This window comes from Dipodomys spectabilis, unplaced genomic scaffold (genome assembly GCF_019054845.1).
Source record: "Dipodomys spectabilis isolate Male_0828 unplaced genomic scaffold, ASM1905484v1 ptg000085l, whole genome shotgun sequence".
NCBI classification, from domain to species: Eukaryota; Metazoa; Chordata; class Mammalia; order Rodentia; family Heteromyidae; genus Dipodomys; species Dipodomys spectabilis.
Window position 1 is genome coordinate 5,733,866 of NW_024870762.1, and position 18,416 is coordinate 5,752,281.

Sequence of the window (18,416 nt, forward strand, 5' to 3'; positions counted from 1 at the left end):
AATTAGGGCAGGCACTGAACCGGGAGCTAGATTTGGGTTGCCATGTGAGTGCCCAGTAAGGCCAGAAGGAATCAGCTTTGTTCACAGAAAGAAATCCAAGATCCTTGAGGCCAGAAGCAGCCCCCAGGGAAGGATGGGAGGTGCAGAATCTGGAGTTCTGCTACTACCACCCAGCCTGCCCTCCTGGTCCTGGACTCTCACTTCCTGCTCTGACCTACTCCAGGCGGGTGACCTAGCAGTGGGAGTGGATTCCTTATAGGCCTACTAATTAAGTAATTAGGGATAATGACCCTTAGGGCCCAGCCTGGAGGTGCTTAAAGAACACATTCCATAGATTTCAGGGTGGTAATCAGTGAGGGAGGGAGGTTGGAATCCAGAAAAGGGAGCTGGGAGCAGCCAGATCCTGCCGGTCCTTTTTTGTGCCTCAGGCTGGGGAGGGGTGGGTCTGGTTGGCTGTTTGACTCTAGTGGCAAAGGTGTTTATATTTCACTGTATCCTTTTAGTTAGAGTTGGGACTAGGGGAGGGGACTCAATTGTCAGGGATTGGATCTAGAAGGTTCCGGCATCTTTCCTAGGCCAGTTCTGACAGCTGAGTGCCCGTTTGTCCAGACCACAGAAAACCACACATCATAACCCTCTTTTTCTGGCAGGATCCGTAGCTATCTCCCAGAACCTAGAAATCCACATGCCACAAGTTTCACCAGCCATCTAAGACTCAGATCCCTGTGGCAGCTGGGATGCCTCCTTTCTGAGACTGGAGTCCATGCTGCCCTTAGCAGAAGCAGTCTCAGGTGAGCTATCCAGAGAGACTTCAGGCCCCAGGGCATCCAGCCCAGAGCTGGCCTCTGTTGGCAGGCAGAGCCAGATAAGTCAGGGAGATATGAGTAAAAGATTGGGTTTACTGTGGGGGTTGTGGTCTCAGAGAGATGGAAATGCCAAATACAGCAAATAGTGACCACGATGTCCAGAGTGAAGGGCAGGGCTCTGTTGGAACTGACACATGGACCCAGAATGGTTTGGGGGAAGGATTGGAGTCTTAACATAAAAATTGGCCTGTGGGCTGGGAATGTGGCTTAGTGGCTAGAGTGCTTGCCTAGCATGCATGAAGCCCTGGGTTTGATTTCTCAGTACCACATAAACAGAAAAGGCCAGAAATGGCACTGTGGCTAAAGTGGTAGAGTGCTAGCCTTGAGCAAAAGAATCTCAGGGACAGTGCCCATGACTGGCAAAAAAAAAAAAAAAAAAAAAAAAGGCCTGGTTGAGGCTGATAAGTATTGAGTTTAATTAGTTGCAGTGTTGTTTTATTCTGCATGGTACTTCCTTGTGACAACTCCTGAAGAACTTTTTCATTTCCTTTTGTATAAATTTAATTTGCACTTATGTCTCAGGTGAGAACTATATTTTATATTTCCTTATATCCTCAACAGATCACTTTATGGATGCTTAAAATTATTAAACAAAACACTTTCCCTCATTTTGTACCTTGCATATAAATTTGTCATGAGCTCAGGCTGTTTTTGTTTGTTTTAATCTAGACGCAGAAAGCCACGTGCTAGTGGCTCATGCCTGTAATCCTAGCTACTCGGGAAGCTGAGATCTGAGGACTGTGGTTCAAAGCCATCTAAGGCAGGGAGTTGGTGAGGTTTTGTTTTTTTTTGTTTTTGTTTTGTTTTTTTGGTCATGGGCTTGAACTCTGGCCCTGGGCGCTGCCCCTCAGCTCTTCAGCTCAAGGCTAGCGCTCTACCACTTGAGCCACAACACCACTTCCAGTTTTCTGGTGGTTTATTGGAGATAAGAGTCTCATAGACTTTCCTGCCCAGGCTGGATTTGAACCTTGATCCTCAGATCTCAGCCTCCTGAGTAGCTAGGATTACAGGTGTGAGCTACCGACCTGCGCCTGGCTTGGTGAGATTCTTCTTCTTCTTTATTTTTTTGGGGTCCAGTTGTGGGGCCTGAACTCTGGGCCTGGACGCTGTCCCTCAGTTCTTCAGCTCAAGGCTAGTGTTCTACCACTTGAGCCACAGCGCCACTTCCAGATTTTTCTTTTTGCTTATGTGTGCTGAGGAATCGAACCCAGGGCCTCATGCATGCAAGGCAAACGCTCTACCACTGAGCCACCTTCCCAGCTCTTGGTGAGATTCTTATCTCCAATAAACTACTCAGAAAAAGCTGGAAGTGGTGCTGAGGCTCAAGTGGTAGAGTGCTAGCCTTGAGAAAAAGAATCTTAGGGACAGCACTCAGGTTCAGAGTTCAAGCCTTAGGACCGCCCCCCCCCAAAAAAAAAAAAAAAAAGTTGAACTAAATTAAAAAAAAAAAAATCTAGATCCAGAAACAGCCATTTTAGAAACAACAGAAATTGAAATTCCCCTCTCTTGGTGCCCCAAAGAATCCCTGTCCTGGGCATCAGCCCCTCCTGCCCAGGGATCATCAAGTAGGTCACAGCCAGAGCCAAGAACACCAGTCAATTCTCCTGATAGTCCTCTGAGTCTTTTCTTTATAAATGTTATAGTTTATTATAAAAACACTGATGATAAAAAGGAACTGTATTTGTGCACTGTCCTCCCTCCACCCTGTCCCCCAACTCCGGCCTGCTTCCCCCATCAGTAGTAGGTAAAAAGGCTGTAATGTGTTGGGAGAGAAAATCCAGAAGGCACTCACAGATGAAATGCCTACAAGGAGAAAACCAGAACATTGGGGAAGATGTGAGGAGAGAGGACCAGGGAGTAGAGAAACTGGGGGACTTGCAAGATCAAGTCAGAACTGGCTTCTGGTAGAAGAGACAGGAGAATAGGATCTGAGTGGGAGCACCATCAGGAAAGGTCTGGGATGGGGCTGTGTGCATGAGGCTGTAGGCCAAGCAGAAATCCACTCCCTGTGTGCCATCCAAACCTATAGGAAGCCCACTATAGCCATGGAGGGAAAACTAAGGGATTCAGGAGTTCAGGAGGGAGAGGGAAGAGAGTAGAGAAGAAAATACTGTAAATCTTCTTTGCTTCTTAGAATTTATTTTTTCCTTCATTAAAAAAAGAAGGGCACCAGGCATTGGTGGCTCAAGCCTGTAATCCTAACTACTCAGGAGGCTGAGATCTGAGGATCACAGTTCAAAGCCAGACTGGGCAGGAAAGTCCATGAGACTCTTATCTCCAGTTAACTACCAGAAAACCGGAAGTGGCACTATTTGACTTGAGCTGAAGAGCTCAGAGACAGTGCCCAGGTTCCAGAGTTCAAGCCCAGGACTGACAAAAAAAAAGGTAAGTATCCTGGTGAGGGGTGTCTATGATTTGAAATACCAGGGCTCTGTCATTCTCTCTGATTCCCAAGACCTCTGACTCACAAGTCACTCTGGAGCATTGCCTTCTTAGACTCCTATGACTCCTTCCATACCCCTTCCAGGACTCAGTGTACTGTATTGGTCCCTACCTCACATATCCATGAAACACCTTCTCATTCTCAGATTACCACCTTCTACAGAAAACACTTGCTTGTACTGTTCTTCCTTCTTTTACTTGGAAACTTGTACCTTCTTGTTTACCACCACATTCTCTAGCCAACAGCTGGAGGAGGCTTAATGCTGTCAACTATACTACTAGTATTCATTAGCCTTTTGGAGTCCAAGAAATAAAAATTGTGAGTCTACTTCATCATTCAGGAAAGGAGTAGAGCCTGGAAGAGCTGGGGATATATGCCTTCTAAAAGATCACTGTGGGGAAGGGATTTGGCTCATTTGCAAGTTCTGCTGCTCCATCAGGTAGACAGGGTAGGAATTGGGCCCCTCATTGTCCTCTGGGTCATTGTCCTCAGCATTCCGGGTCAGTGTATGGCGTGCCCGAGTCATACAGGAGACCTGAGATTGAGATGAGAAAGAAATGAGAATGGCACCTGTCATGCCATTTGCTTTGCTTAATGTCCACAATTCAGGCTCTTAATTCTTAATTCTTTTTTTTTTTTTGGCCAGTTGTGGACACTGTTGCTCAGCTCTTCAGCTCAAGGCTAGCGCTCCACAACTTCAGCCACAGCGCCACTTCTGGCTTTTTCTGCTTATGTGGTGCTGAAGAATCGAACCCAGGGCCTCATTCATGCAAGGCAAGAATTCTACCACTGAGCCACCTTCCCAGCCCCTTAATTCTTAATTCTGTACCCTTGGTTTGCTCCTTTCCAAAGATTCTAACCAGCTTGTATAATTATTCCAGCCCCAGATCCAATACTCCAAGTGCCAAATTCTATCTTAGCCCTCTACTCTGTTGTATTTTCCTTGTCTTTATACCCTTTATTCTCACAGACTCCTGCTGACCCCCTCCCAACTTTTTTCCCCCGCTTTTTAAAATCTCAGTCACAGATCAATTCCAACCTTTTTCATTTCATCTATTTTATCACTTCCTGCTTAGTTTTCACTATTTCACTTTTATCACATTCCACCTCCACGATGTCCCTTTTCCTAACATTATTATTCTAGCTCTGACCCCCTAACCTCTCCTTAACTACCTATCTCATGGGCTCATGTCTCTGAGCCACCCTTGTTCCTTACCATGAAGACCAGGCCAAGGAATACCAACAGGAGAATCACAGCCACTAGGACCACAATAACTATTGCCCATGCAGGGAATGAATCATTCTCCCTTGTCACTCCAGCGTGGAGACCTCCCTGTGAGCCATCAATATCGGGGTATGGGAGGCTCTGGTTGCCTGGGGTTTTTGAAAGGATGGAGCTTGTGGTAAGTTCTGAAGAACCACTGAGTACTTGATGGGTAATCTCAGTTTTGTTGACGTAAAGACAGGTAGTAGGGCTGGATTTGTCTCCTGTAATCTTGACTGGAGGCCTTGTAGTTTCTGTGACTTCTGTTTTTCCTGGGTTTTCTGTGGATTTTAATGAGGTTTTTACCATCTTTGTGGTTAGTGTGGTATTCTTTGGGTATATGGTAGGATTTTCTATGATTCTTGTAGCTTTCTCTGGGGTTGTCGTCTCTTCTGGATATGCTGTAGAATTTTCTGAGACATGTGTGATCTTCTCATGGGTCAATGTGGTCTTTCCTCCATGCTCTACAGGCATTGCATGGGTTCTTGTAGCCTCATCAGCCAATGTGGTCTCTCCTTCATGCTTCACCGTAGGCACTGGGTGGGCTTTTGTGGTCTCACCAGCCAATGTGGTCTCTCCTTCATGCTCCACTGTAGGCACTGGGTGGGCTTTTGTGGTCTCACCAGCCAATGTGGTTTCTTCATGCTCCACCGTAGGCATTGGGTGGGCTTTTGTGGTCTCACCAGCCAATGTGACCCTTTCTACATGCCTTGTAGTTATTGAATGGCTTCCTGTGACCTTCTCATTGGCTGATGTGATCTCTTTGATGGGTTCTGTAGTCCTTATGAGAGGCCTGTCTGAGGCACTTGTAGTCCCGTCATCTTTAGCAACTTCTGATTTTCCTGGGGTTCTTGGAGTCCTATGTGATATTTTCATGTTAATCTCTGAATTGACTGAATTGTGAGAAAAAGTTGTAGTCATGTGTGAGGTGATTCTGTTATTATGTGAATTAGTAATGGTCTTTTCCACAGGTCTTACAGTTGTACCTGAGCTTCTCGTTGCTCTTGATGTACTTCTTGTGGTTTTACAAGTTGTTTTGCCCCTGGGTGCTAAGGTTGGATGTTTTTCACCAGGTGGTGACTTCCGGGTGGTAGGGGAGGTAGCATGATTGATAGAGCGTCCACTGCGGCTCATTGGGTCTTGTCCTTGGCTACTGATGTTTTGTTCAGAAGTGTGATGATGAATTGTTGCATTTTTGTGGCCTATGGTTTCAGGATTGTGAACTGGCTTGGAGCTGCGGGTGGTGCTGCAGTGGCGTTTGGGCTTCTGGCTTTCTGTAGATCTGGGGAGGTCTGGAGATCTCTGTGCTGAGTGCAGAGCAGAAGGGTCTGGAGTAGCGGGTAATAGAGGAACAGATGGTAGGGATTCACCAACTTTCTGAACTTCTTGAGATCTTGTAGCACCTGTGGATGAAAAAAGGCAAACGAGAAATTCTCTGTATGTTCTTCCCTCATTCCTTCCACTTCTAGGGCTCCCATGCATCTCCTCTATAGGTATGTCTCCCCAGCCACATTTCCTTAGAATGCCATGATGTCTGATCCCCATTCCCATCTCTAGCCTTTGGACCTTCTTTAAAATTATGCCTTCAACAAAACATCACTTGCCTCCTTTGCCTCATCTCAGCTGATCCCAGGGCCTTCTGGGATCTCTCCAAGTTCCTCTAAGTGCATAAGATCTAGTATCATCTCAGTATTCAAAAGTTTTGAGGGGCTGGGAATGTGGCTTAGTGGTAGAGTGCTTGCCTTGCATGCAAGAAGCCCTGGGTTTAATCCCTCAGTACCACATAAACAGAAAAAGCCAGAAGTGGTACTATGGCTGAAGTGGTAGAGTTCTAGCCTTGAGCACAAAGAAGCTCAGGGACAATGCCCAGGCCCTGAGTTCAAGCCCCAGGACTAGCAAAAAAAAAAGTTGGGCTGGGAAGGTGGCTCAGTGGTAGAGTGCTTGCCTTGCATGCATGAGGCCCTGGGTTCGATTTCTCAGTACCACATAAGCAAAAAGAAAAAAGCCGGAAGTGGCGCTGTGGCTCAAGTGGTAGAGCGCTAGCCTTGAGCTGAAGAGCTGAGGGACAGCGCCCAGGCCCAGAGTTCAGGCCCCACGACAGACCCAAAAACAAAAAACAAAAAAACAAGCAAACAAAAAAAAAAAGTTTTGAATCATGGTGCAAAGCCAGCCCAGGCAGGAAACTCCATGAGACTCTTATCTCCAATTAATCACCCAAAAGCTAGAAAATGGAGCTGTGACTCAAGTAGCAGAGCACCAACCTTAAGCAAAAAAGCTAAGGGACAGTCAGTGCTTAGGGTCCCAATACAAGCACTAGTACAGTCACATACAAAATAATCCTATTCTCTTTCCTGATAACTTTTGCTTGACATTACTGTGCCCAAGTGCCTGTCAATATCTACTTCCTATCATGTCTGCCAAACTGGACAATTTTTTTTTGTCAGTTGTGGGACTTGACCTCTGAGCCTGGGTGCTGTCCCTCAGCTATTCAGCTCAAGGCAACTGCTCTACACCCTTGAGCCATAGAGTCACTTCCAGTTTTCTGGTAGTTTATTGGAGATAAGAGTCTCATGGAGTTGAATTGGACAATTTTGAGAGCAGGGTTTGAATGTCATTTTGCTATTCAGGTTGCTCTTTTAGTATCTGTGGAATGGAATTCCCTTCCCACAGCAGAGCAAGGAGGGAAAGAATCTCCTTTTCATATCATTCCAGGCTTCTTTTTTTTTGTCGGTCGTGGGGCTTGAACTCTGGGCCTGGGCACTGTCCCTCAGCTCTTCAGCTCAAGGCGAGGGCTCTACCACTTGAGCTACAGCGCCACTTCCGGTTTTCTGGTGGTCTATTGGAGATAGGAGTCTCAAGGTCTCGCCTGTCCGGGCTGGCTTTGAACCTTGATCCTCAGATCTCAGCCTCTTGAGTAGCTAGGATTACAGGCGTGAGCCACCAGTGCCCGGCTCATTCCAGGCTTCTTCTATATGTAACCAAGTGGGAAACTAAGGTAAGACCTCTGGTAAAACTTCCCATAGAGAGAGAACAAGGGAAAGGGGTGACATTGTCTTAAAAAATGTACTTACTATTACCTGACTTATGTAACGGTAACCCCTCTGTACATCACCTTTTATAATAACAATAAAAAATAAAAACTTCCCATAGATGGGGGGGGAAGCGGGGAGGATTGGGTGGGGGGGACAGGGGGGAGGATGGGAAGGGGAAACAAAGGAGGAGGCTACAATGCTTGATAAGAAATGTACTCACTATCTTGCCCATGTAATTGTAACCCCTCTGTACAGTATTTTCACAATAAAAAAAGAAATGTACTCATTACCTTACTCATGTAACTCTAACCCCCCTCTGTTGCAGCATCTTTACAATAAAATAAAACAAACTTCCCATAGAGATTAGCAGATAGACAGGTTGTAAGGGAGGTATAGTAAAAGAAGTAGGGGTTCAATCAGAGAAAGGAAATGGGAAGTTGCCATTTTGGCAAAGAAATCTCCCTAATGGGTCCCTCTCTTCACTTAATGCTAAGTGGTGGGAGGGACTACCTATGTTTAAGGACAGGGTGTGGAGGAAAATATCTCTATCAGTGGACAGATACAGGCCCCAATTTCATGGGGAAAACGGGAAGGGACAGAGAACTTGTCACAGGTTTTGAGACAAGAAGGAGAAGCAGGAGATCACCAGAGAATAAAGAGACTGTGATTTCAAAACTGAGATTGCTGATCTCTATTAGCTTAAGGTGGCAGCCAGAGCCTGGAACTGTTCCCAGCCACAGGAATCCATGATCTACCCACCCATATGCTGACAAGGAGAAGGGGGCTGGGGAACTCAGGCTCCAAGTGGCAAATGTGGGTGGGACAAAAAGAGGGTAAAGGGGAATAGAAAAAGCCAAACCTTGAAGGGAATCAAGATTGGGAGAGAAAGAAAGGCTGAGTCTAGCCCCCACTCTACTCTGATTTGTGTGTGTGTATACGCGTGCCAGTCATGGGACTTGAATTCTGGGCATGGGTACTATCCCTGAGTGTTTGTGCTCATGGCTAGCACTCTACCAATTGAGCTACAGTTCCAAATCCAGATTTTTGGTAGTTTTCTTCCCAGGCTGGCTTTGAACTGAGATCCCCAGATCGTAGCCTCCTGAGTAGCTAGGACTGCAGGCATGACCACCAGCACCTGGCTTCTCTGATCCTATTGACAGCAATTCCAAACAGTATTTGTCACTGATTAGGATCTTCTCTAGGTAATATAGTTTGGATCTGGAAACTAAATGCTGATCAAAGGCTCATAGGTTAAAGGCTTGGTCCCCAGTGAAACACCACTGGGAGGTGGTAAAACATTCAGGAGGTAGAGTCCAGGGGGACAACTTTAGGTTATTAGAGGTAGGCCCTTGAAGGGAATACCTTCAAGGGCATACTAGCTCACTCTTCTTTTTCATTCCTGGCCAGAAAATGAATGGCTTTGCTCTGCCATATGTTACACTATGATGGACCACCATATGCCAGAGAAACAAGAAAACTGTTCATAGATTCAACCCTCCAAAACTATAAGCAAAAAACAAACTTTTCACCTCTATATGTTGATTATCAGATATTTTGTTACAGTAACAGATTGCCAGACAATTATCTTGCTGGATTCTTTTCTATGGTGACTGATCTCTTAATGTCCAGAAAGTTTCCTAGAAACTGTCAACCTGGCGGGGCGCTGGTGGCTCATGCCTGTAATCCTAGCTACTCAGGAGGCTGAGATCTGAGGATCGCGGTTCAAAGCCAACCCGGGCAGGAGAGACCGTGAGATTCCTATCTCCAATAAACCACCAGAAAACCAGAAGTGGCGCTGTAGCTCAAGTGGTAGAGTGCTCGCCTTGAGCTGAAGAGCTGAGGGACAGTGCCCAGGCCAAGAGTTCAAACCCCACAACCGACAAAAAAAAAAAAAGAAACTGTCAACCTGTTTTACATCTGAGAAACTGGAATTAACTCATAGAAGAAAAGTGACTTGTACATCATCCTACAGCAACAGCCTCAGCCAAACTTTTTGAGTACTTACCATAAAACAGGTTTGAGTGAGGACAAATATTAATTCCTTAAGATTGAGAACTATATCCTATTCTCCCATATATATATATTTTTTGTTTGTTTGTTTTGGTCGGTCATGGGGCTTAAACTCTGGGCCTGGGAACTGTCCCTCAGCTCTTCAGCTCAAGGCGAGCACTCTACCACTTGAGCTACAGCGCCACTTTCGGTTTTCTAGTGGTTTATTGGAGATAGGAGTCTCATGGTCTTTCCTGCCCGGGCTGGCTTTGAACCATGATCCTCAGATCTCAGCCTCCTGAGTAGCTAGGATTATAGACATGAGCCACCAGCGCCCGGCTCTCCCATATTTTTGTCCCAGTCATTGGGCTTGTACTCAGGGCCTGAACACTGGCCATAGTTTTTGTTGTCTTTTTTTTTTTGGTAGGTTGTGGGCCTTGAACTCTAGGCCTGGGCACTGTTCCTCAGCTCTTCAGCTCAAGGCTAGTGCTCTACCACTTGAGCCATAGCGCCATTTCTGGTTTTCTGGTGGTTAATTGGAGATAAGAGTCTCATGGCCTGTCCTGCCTGGGTTGGCTTTGAACCATAAACCTCCGATCTCAGCCTGCTGAGTAGCTAGGATTACAGGTGTGAGCCACCAGTGTACAGTTGTTTTTTGTGTTTTTGTTCAAGATTAGCACTCAACCACTTGAGCCATAACTCATTTTTTGGTGTCTAATTGGAGATAATAGCATCACAGTCTTTCCTACTCCAGCTGACTTCACTTCTGTGATCCGAAGATCTCATCCTTCTGAGTGGCGAGAATTACAGGCATGAGCCACTGGCTCCTGGCTTCTCCCAACTTTTTACATAAGGAAAGAAGGTTTAGAGTGGTCTAATTATTAGACCTCAGAGAGACTCAGGAAGAAATGGAGACAGGATTTAAATACACATTCTGGCCCAGACTCTTCCTGGTTAAGACCACAGAACACAGCTTATAGGCCAGTTTAGTCTCATCAGGAAACCTGTTGGCATTTGTGGAACTCCTGGAGTACGCTGGTCACATATTTATTTAATTTGTTCACAATCTTACAAAGAGATTTATGATCTTACAGTTTTACAGATGAGGGGAAGGAGATTCAAAGATCTTAAGTAATTGCTTAAATCAGGCTTTCCACTCCATCCCAGATGTTTTTAAACATAAAGGGTGAATTCACTGAGTAATAAATGAGCAGCTAGCAGCATAGAATGGAAAATCCCACCAGCCTTGAAACATGCAAGGATGAAGCTGGTATAGACCCTGTCCTCCATCACTTTGCCTTCTTGCTCAAGTCCTTTAAATGGTTCAGAAGTCCCAGGCCCTCAACAATGAGCCACAATGATGTTATTACCCACCCCAAGGGATACTGAGGGGATGAAATGATCATTGATTGGTCAGTTCCATGCAAATGCTCCAAGAATGTCTGCTCCCCATCCCTACCAACCTAATGCCGTCAGCCCATTCAGCCCATTTATGCAAGCTTGAAGAACCCAACCTGGGGATGGTGCAGTTCTGTCGACCATGTCTTCATGAACAGAGCTAGATTCCATCTCCAATATGTCCCTTAGCAAGCAGGCTCATGCCATGGACACACTAGACAACTCTACACAGTCACCCAGGCGCACTCACCTTCATTTGTTTCTGATTGGTCATCCAACCCTGTAAATACCAAGAGCTGAGCTCTCTCTCATTTTCCATCCCCCTGTGGGATAATGAACCCTTCACCCTTGTGAGCATCTTACCGAACTCCCAAGAAGCTAGCAGGAAGAAAAGGCAGCACTGGAAGCCAAAAGTGGACCAGAGGCCACCAGCTGGCTGGGCCATGTCGGAGCTGCACAGTGGTTTGGGGACCATGAGCTGGGGATCCTTTATCTTATGTGGGGCCAGGTCTGACGTCATGGGGGCTGGGGCCTCTCACAGTTAAACCTTAAACAAATGGAGCTGCCCCACCTCATGGGGTGCCCTGATAATGGGAGATGGCAGCCACTGCGTCACGAAGTCAAATACCCGGGCACCACCAAAAGGGTGGGATCTGCAGGCAGGGAAATAGAGCCAGGCACAGGCAGGATCTTGACTCAGCCCCAGGAGAGAGGAAGCCTGGGGAAGGGGTGGCCTCCAGGCTACAGGGAGCTGAGAAACTGGAGTTCGTGTTCTAGGAAGTCTGAGCTCTGGCTGGGGGCAGGATGAGGAGGGACTCTGGGAAGAAATTGGCTTGTGGATCTTTCTCCAGTTTCACACTCGCCTCCTGCCTCTCAGCTGGCTCCACACCCTTGACTCACACAGGGTCATTCTTCCCACCCTGGGTGGGGCTTTCCTCAAGGATCAGGTGAAAGAGCAAGGGAGAGGAAACCCTTGTGTGGCCCACCGTGCAAAGACGGGTGCTTCGAGATACCCACATTCAGACATAAAGCTGTGGGGAGTGGTGGAAGCAGACTGAGACAAGTCAGATGCAGAGCCTAGAAACGTCATACAACTCACCATGGATGCAGACAGCTCCAGCCATCTAAGGCCTGAGGCCAAGCTCCCTGGCAGAGATGTTCAGCCTCTGGGAGCGTCTGCCTTTACTCTACCCCTCCCTATCACCACCCCAGCCTCCAAGCTCCCATCCACCCCAGAAAGACAAACCTGATTTCTAGAAACCCAGACGTTTCCCCTTCTGTTCCTTCCCATTCTGTGACAAAGTTTTAGCTCAGGAACAAGTGCCTGGGGCTGGAATAGGAGACGATGGGCTACCTGGATTGCTACCACCTCTGTGGCTGGTCTGTTGGCTCCCTGGGGGCCTGTGGCAATGGAAAGTAAGTGCCCTGGGCAAAGTCCTTGCTTTCCTCACTGCCCTGTTCTCAGCACCTGGGACAGGGCCTGGTACTCCGGAGGCAAGTGGATCAATGCTTGTTCCCTGGATAGAGTGGAAGCAGAGTTGGCTGTGAGTGCCTTAAGGGAAAAGAGCAACAGGGAGAGGGGATAAATCTGGGGACCCAGGGAGAGAAGGCCAGATCTCAGGAGAGCTGGGGCTCACACAGGATGCAACACATGGATCTCTCTTATCATCCAGTATGACTGATTTCTCAACCATAGGTAGGGCTGGAATGGGTAAAAAGTGGAGAGGAGGTCAACAGCTCATTAATGGAATTAATGGGAGATTAATGAGGCTCCATGGAATCTGGCCAAAGACTGACGTGCTCAGAACTGGGCAGATTTAATGCATCCCACAAGACCAGGAAACTGAGGCAGAGGCAGACCTTTTTCCACAACTCCATCTGGACTTGGGATTGACTGGTCCTTTTCCTTTCTTTAGGAACCCCAAACTCTAAGGCAGAGATTTTCCATAGGGAGGAGCAATCCCTCCATCCCCAAGGAATATTAGACAATTTTAGGTGACAACCTTGTCACAATTTTGTTTTTTTTTTGTCATTCGTGGGGCTTGAACTCTGGACCTGGGTGCTGTCCCTCAGCTCTTCAGCTCAAGGTTAGCAGTCTATCACTAGAACTACAGCACTACTTCCAGTTTTCTGAGTGGTTTATTGGAGATAAGAGTCTCATGGCCGAGGCTGGGAAGGTGGCTCAGTGGTACAGCACTTGCCTTGCATGCATGAGGCCCTGGGTTCGATTCCTCAGCACCACATAAACAAAAAAAGAAAAAAGCTGGAAGTGGTGCTGTGGCTCAAGTGGTAGAGCGCTAGCCTTGAGCTGAAGAGCTGAGGGACAGTGCCCAGGCCCAGAGTTCAGGCCCCATGACCGGACCCAAAAAAAAAAAAAAAAAAGAGTCTCATGGCCTTTCCTGCCCGGGCTGGCTTTGAACTGTGATCCTCAGATGTCAGCCTCCTGAGTAGCTAGGATTACAGGTGTGAGTCATCATGCAATCTTGTCACACTTTAGAGATGGGTGCTACTGCATCTAGTGGGTGAAGGCCAAAGATGGGTGCTGCTAAACATCCTGTAATACTTGAACAGCTTCCACAGAAAGAATGCTCCAGCCCCTTATGTCAATAATTCCAAAGGTAAGAATTTCTACGTTAGGATAAGCTGTAGTCAGAATTTGTGGATGAACCTCCCTCCTACTTCTTTTAGTCACAACTCTACTCAAAGGACTCTAGAGAGGAGGAACTTGGTGGGTAGGGGCCCAAGGTGATCTTTTCGCAGTCAGTGGTGTTGGCTCATTGAGCTAAAAGGCAGAGGAGCCAACCATAAAATAGATGGTTGAGCATCTCTGTGTGCTGACGCATGTATTAATGCTCACCTTACAAGTTATAACCAGAGAGACTGGCAGTACGATGTCATCTTCAGTTTCCAGATGAGGACAAACAAGCTTGGGACCAGAGAGTGCTAATCTAGTGCCTGCTTGCCCAGGCACCCGGCCAAGTCCCACAGAGGCTGCAAGACCAGTGGAGGGGGTGTGTGAGGCATTTTATTTAGGAAGGATTCTAGCTACCATCCTCACAAAGTGGTCCAAGGTGCATCCCAGAGCTGAGTTCTTCACCTGTCCCAAAGGAGAGAATTAGGAAATGTTAGGGAGTCAGGGGGCAACCTGCAGGGGTGGGGACTACCTAAGGAAAAAAAACTGTCCTCAGTTAAGCAGCTTGTCTGATAGTTGAGAAGGGTGAAAATGGAAAGAAAGAGGGATGGTCAAAGTCTCTAACTGTGCTTGCTCAGACTCTGCAAGAGCTTCAGAAACCCTCTGAGACAGAATAGGAAGTACTTTACACTTATAGCTAGGATCAAAGGCATATTCCAGCATCTATGGCTTATCGATTGAGATGTAGTTTCACTATCTGCTCCCCCTCCCGCCCCAGGCTGGCCTCAAACCACAATCCTTCAAATCTCTGACTCCCAACTAGCTGGGATTATAGATGCAATACCAATCACATCCCATCTTGCCTATTCCTTTTGATCTGTGGTGACTCAGCACTGTGATGGTCACCAGGTGAGCCTTCCTTTCTTCTGAGCCCTCCAACCTCCTCACAGCCCCACCCTGATTTGGTCCCTTCTGGGACCCAAATCACAGGTCAAGCCCCTTGTTCTTTAAAGACTGGGGACCTATCACAAGTCCACAGAGAGCATTGTGTCTGGGCCTAAACTAACACCACGTGATCTCTGGGGGATGGGTGTCACTAAGGTATCTCAAGAGGTTAATCCAACCAACTCTTTGCCCAGGAGGTCCTGGGTAGGGGCAGAGTTAGGGTGAGACCTTGAGCTCTTGACAAGGACCATCCCCTTCCCAGGCCTGAGTTGGGTCTCAGCTCTGTTCCTCCTAATAATGGAAATATCCTATCCCAAAGTCCTCCTCTTACTCTTACAAGTACAACTGTTCAGGATCAGGACACAGGGATAATCTCAAGGAAGTAGGATTTGGGAGCAAGTGTGAGGACTAGGGGGAAATGGTCAGGACTGTGTAAGACCTTGGGGAAGGATGGGCTGGACAACTGAACCACCTCTTCCCCAAATGGTTTTGGTTCTTTGTTCCTTTGGCAGAGAAAGAGAAGATGGCATGCGAAGGGACAGTGCAGACATCCTCAAATTCCTGAAGCCCAGTACTGGGGCTGAATCTGCTGAGTGGACTCCACCACCCAGGTGGGCATCTCAGTACAAGTTCCAAGAGATGCAGCATCTTAGATTCTTTACCCGTACACATAAGTGATCTAGGAACACTAGGGTTTATATGAGCCTGGTGCACAGCAGTGTCAGCTGTTGTTATATAGAAAAAGTGCAGGAGGGCTGGGTAGGTGGCTCAGTGGTAGAGCGCTTGCCTTGCATGCATGAGGCCCTGGGTTCGATTCCTCAGCACCACATAAGCAAAAAGAAAAAAGCTGGAAGTGGTGCTGTGGCTCAAGAGGTAGAGCGCTAGCCTTGAGCTGAAGAGCTGAGGGATAGCGCCCAGGCCCAGAGTTCAGGCCCCACGACCGGACCCCCCCCCCCAAAAAAAAGAAAAAGTGGGGAGCCGGGCACTGGTGGCTCATTGTAATCCTAGCTACTCAGGAGGCTGAGATCTGAGGATCATGGTTCAAAGCCAGCCGGGGCAGGAAAGTCCGTGAGACTCTTATCTCCAATAAACCACTAGAAAACCGAAAGTGGCGCTGTGGCTCAAGTGGCAGAGCACTCACCTTGAGCTGAAGAGCTGAGGGTCAGCGCCCAAGCCCAGAGTTCAAGCCCCATGACCAACAAAAAAAAGAAAAGAAAAAAGAAAAGAAAAAGTGGGGAATATCAGCCTGGAAAAAAGTAGGGTTCTTATCTTTCTTCTTAGGAAGATCCAGGTATGCCAAAACCTCTGTGTCCCCTTTTCTCTTCCTACTTATACATCTTGTGTATGCTGCTTTTTGTTCAGTTTTCTTCCCACTGGGATCCTGCTGCTCTCCTTAGTAAACCTGGGAGTACCTGAATGACTCCCTGTGGATTGTCTCTTCCTCCATTTTCTTGGTCTTGCTTTTGGCTTCTCTCCAGGTGCCTAGTACTCTCTGCCTACATCCTTCTGCACTTGCTCCCACTCATTTTGCCTGAGGGGACCTATAGGAGAGAGGCAATAGGAAGATGCACGGCCTGTGCCCTTGAGGATCACATGGTTCATGTGACTCAGGTGTCAGTCTGTTGAGCATGACCTCCTATGTTCTAATCTCTCTGCCATTAACTGCTGGGTGACCTTAACAAGTCATTCTCTATGGGCCTTAGTTTCCTAGATTTGTGTGTGTTTGTACCAGTGCTTGAACTCAGAGCCTGGGCACTGTCCCTGAGACTTTTTTTTCCCCTCAAGGCTAGCACTCTACCTCTAACACTTGCGCCACAGCTAAGCTTCCAGCTCCCACCCGCTCCTTTATTTTTTGGTGCTTAATTGGAGATAGGGGTCTCCTCAGCTCTCAGCCTCCTGAGTAGCTAGGGTTACAGGTGTGCACCACTGGTACTTGGCTAGTTTCCTGTTTTTTTTTTGGGGGGGTCCGGTCATGGGGCCTGTACTCTGGGCCTGGGTGCTGTCCCTCAGCTATGCAGCTCAAGGCTAGTGCTCTACCACTTGAGCCACAGCGCCACTTCCGGCTTTTTAATTTTTGCTTATGTGGTGCTGAGGAATCGAACCCAGGGCCTCATGCATGCAAGGCAAGCGCTCTATCACTGAGCCACCGTCCCAGCCCAGTTTCCTGTATTTTGAAGAAGGGTTGTAAACTAGTTGGGACCCAAACTCCCTCTACACATGGGTCCTAGTGCTTGCCCTTGGTTTGGAATAGCTACATATATCTCCTTTGCCTGGGTGGGCAAAAGTAGGGTGGATAATTGGTAGAAACTCCAATCTCCACCTGAGTATCTCACATGTGTTGGAGATTTAAACTGTTCAAAGATGGAAGTCCCCATTTTCTAGGTTCTCATTTGGAAAGCCAGAGGCTAAAACAGAGGACACCTTAGCTGGCAAAGGAACTTGACTTAATTACCCCTCCCTGTTGGGCCTACATTCCTGAGTCCCTGAGTGGCAGTAATGATGACTATTAATAGAAGTTAATAATTAATCACTAAAGAGCACCAAGAAGCCCAGGCTTGGGTGGGGCTCAGACACCTGCTGGTGAGCCACCTTCCTGCTTTCCTCTTCAAAGGACCAGCAGCTCCCTTCCTCCCCCACAGACTTGCTAACAGGGATGAAAACAAGGGACAAACCCAGAGAAGGGACTTACCCTCTCCTTTCCTCAAGAGCCCCATGAAGTGCCCACTCCAGGGTCCTGAAAGCCATACAGGGTGAACTGGAAAATCCAGTTCCCAGATCCTCCTCCTATTCCCCCCCACATTGCCGTTAAGGACTGAGAGCCCACAGGGACATCAGATGAGAAGTGAGGTGGCCACAATGAGGCTCATACTGCCCCTCTTCCTCCTCCTATCCCTCCTCACCAGCTCACATGCAACAGGTAGGGGCTGGAAGGTGGCCATCTGAGTGTCTTGAACATGGAGAAAGGGGAGGGACTCCTTGGCCACTGAAAGATGGCGGAGCTTCCTAGGATCCAGGCAAATCCCTGCATCAGAGCGACGGTCGGGGGGGGGCATCCTGAAGGAGGAATCATGCAAGGTGTGGGTCAGGAGGTACCTGCACCCTGAAGGAACAGAGCCCTGACTGCAGGGTCCTAAGTTGCAATTTTGGGTTCTCAGGGCCAACGGCAACTTTGCAAGTGAAGCTGAAGACTTTTCTGGCCAATGTCTCCCATGACTCCAGCTTCCTGGACTTGCCTGGAAAGGTAGTGAGGGGCTGTTTGGGAGAGACTGGGGGCGGGGGTGGGGGCGCTGTTTGTTTCTGGGAATCAATTTGGGCTCTGCTGGGAGCTGGCTGTCACAAGCATGGGGTGGAGGAGCCATCTTACCCCTCACTCTGGTCCTTTCTGTTCCTCAGCTCTGCCTCCTCCTCCACCTCCCATCAGGGACCAATGTCACCCTCCATCATAAAGGACCCCCGCACCACTTTACCTGCAAAGACTGAGAACAACTGAAGCCTGTGTTAGCCCGGGCATTCAGCCTCAGGTGCTGGGACCATGCCTTGAACCCGCCTGTCTTCCAGTAGTCCCTCGTTTGCTGCATGCCAATAAACACACTGAATACAGTGCTTCAGTGGGTCCATGCACTGGGTGGGCAATGGGAGCAGGATACTCAAGTCTGACTCCCAGCTGCTGAGTGTGGGGTTTATGGTCTCTCTCAACACCACAAAGGCCTAAAAGGAATCTGGGAAATTAAGTAACTGTACACATACACACAACTTTTGGGCTTCGGGACACTCAGGAATACAGGAAAATTAAGTTAGGAATCCCTACTTTGTTTTAAGCCTATTACTTAGAACATTCCATGTGGCA

The 18,416-nt window shown here is 47.8% G+C and overlaps 2 protein-coding genes across 2 annotated transcripts; one reads left to right on the forward strand and one right to left on the reverse strand.

Annotated features, from left to right (window-relative positions):
* Positions 1–3,697: 3,697 nt before the first annotated feature.
* On the reverse strand, positions 3,698–11,437 carry LOC122111162 (mucin-like protein 3). Its single transcript, XM_042683903.1, has 4 exons — positions 11,356–11,437; positions 5,644–5,880; positions 4,526–5,466; positions 3,698–3,844 (listed from the first exon to the last, which is right to left on the reverse strand). The coding sequence occupies exons 1-4, from the start codon at positions 11,435–11,437 to the stop codon at positions 3,698–3,700; spliced, it is 1,407 nt and encodes a 468-aa protein (XP_042539837.1).
* A 5,988-nt stretch (positions 11,438–17,425) lies between these two features.
* Positions 17,426–18,116, forward strand: Sfta2 (surfactant associated 2). Its single transcript, XM_042684138.1, has 3 exons — positions 17,426–17,486; positions 17,725–17,810; positions 17,963–18,116. Exons 1-3 carry the CDS (start codon positions 17,426–17,428, stop codon positions 18,047–18,049), a joined length of 234 nt encoding a protein of 77 aa, XP_042540072.1. The 3' UTR covers positions 18,050–18,116.
* Positions 18,117–18,416: the final 300 nt, after the last annotated feature.

Coding starts and splice junctions, on each gene's coding strand:
- LOC122111162 (XM_042683903.1), bottom strand. CDS start 11,437: ATGGCCCAGCCAGCTGGTGGCCTCTGGTCCACTTTTGGCTTCCAGTGC. Junction 5,881..11,355: donor GCTAGCTTCTTGGGAGTTCG/GTAAGATGCTCA, acceptor CTCTGCACTCAG/CACAGAGATCTCCAGACCTC. Junction 5,467..5,643: donor CACCCGGAAGTCACCACCTG/GTGAAAAACATC, acceptor CTCACAATTCAG/TCAATTCAGAGATTAACATG.
- Sfta2 (XM_042684138.1), top strand. CDS start 17,426: ATGAGGCTCATACTGCCCCTCTTCCTCCTCCTATCCCTCCTCACCAGC. Junction 17,487..17,724: donor CACCAGCTCACATGCAACAG/GTAGGGGCTGGA, acceptor TTGGGTTCTCAG/GGCCAACGGCAACTTTGCAA. Junction 17,811..17,962: donor TCCTGGACTTGCCTGGAAAG/GTAGTGAGGGGC, acceptor TCTGTTCCTCAG/CTCTGCCTCCTCCTCCACCT.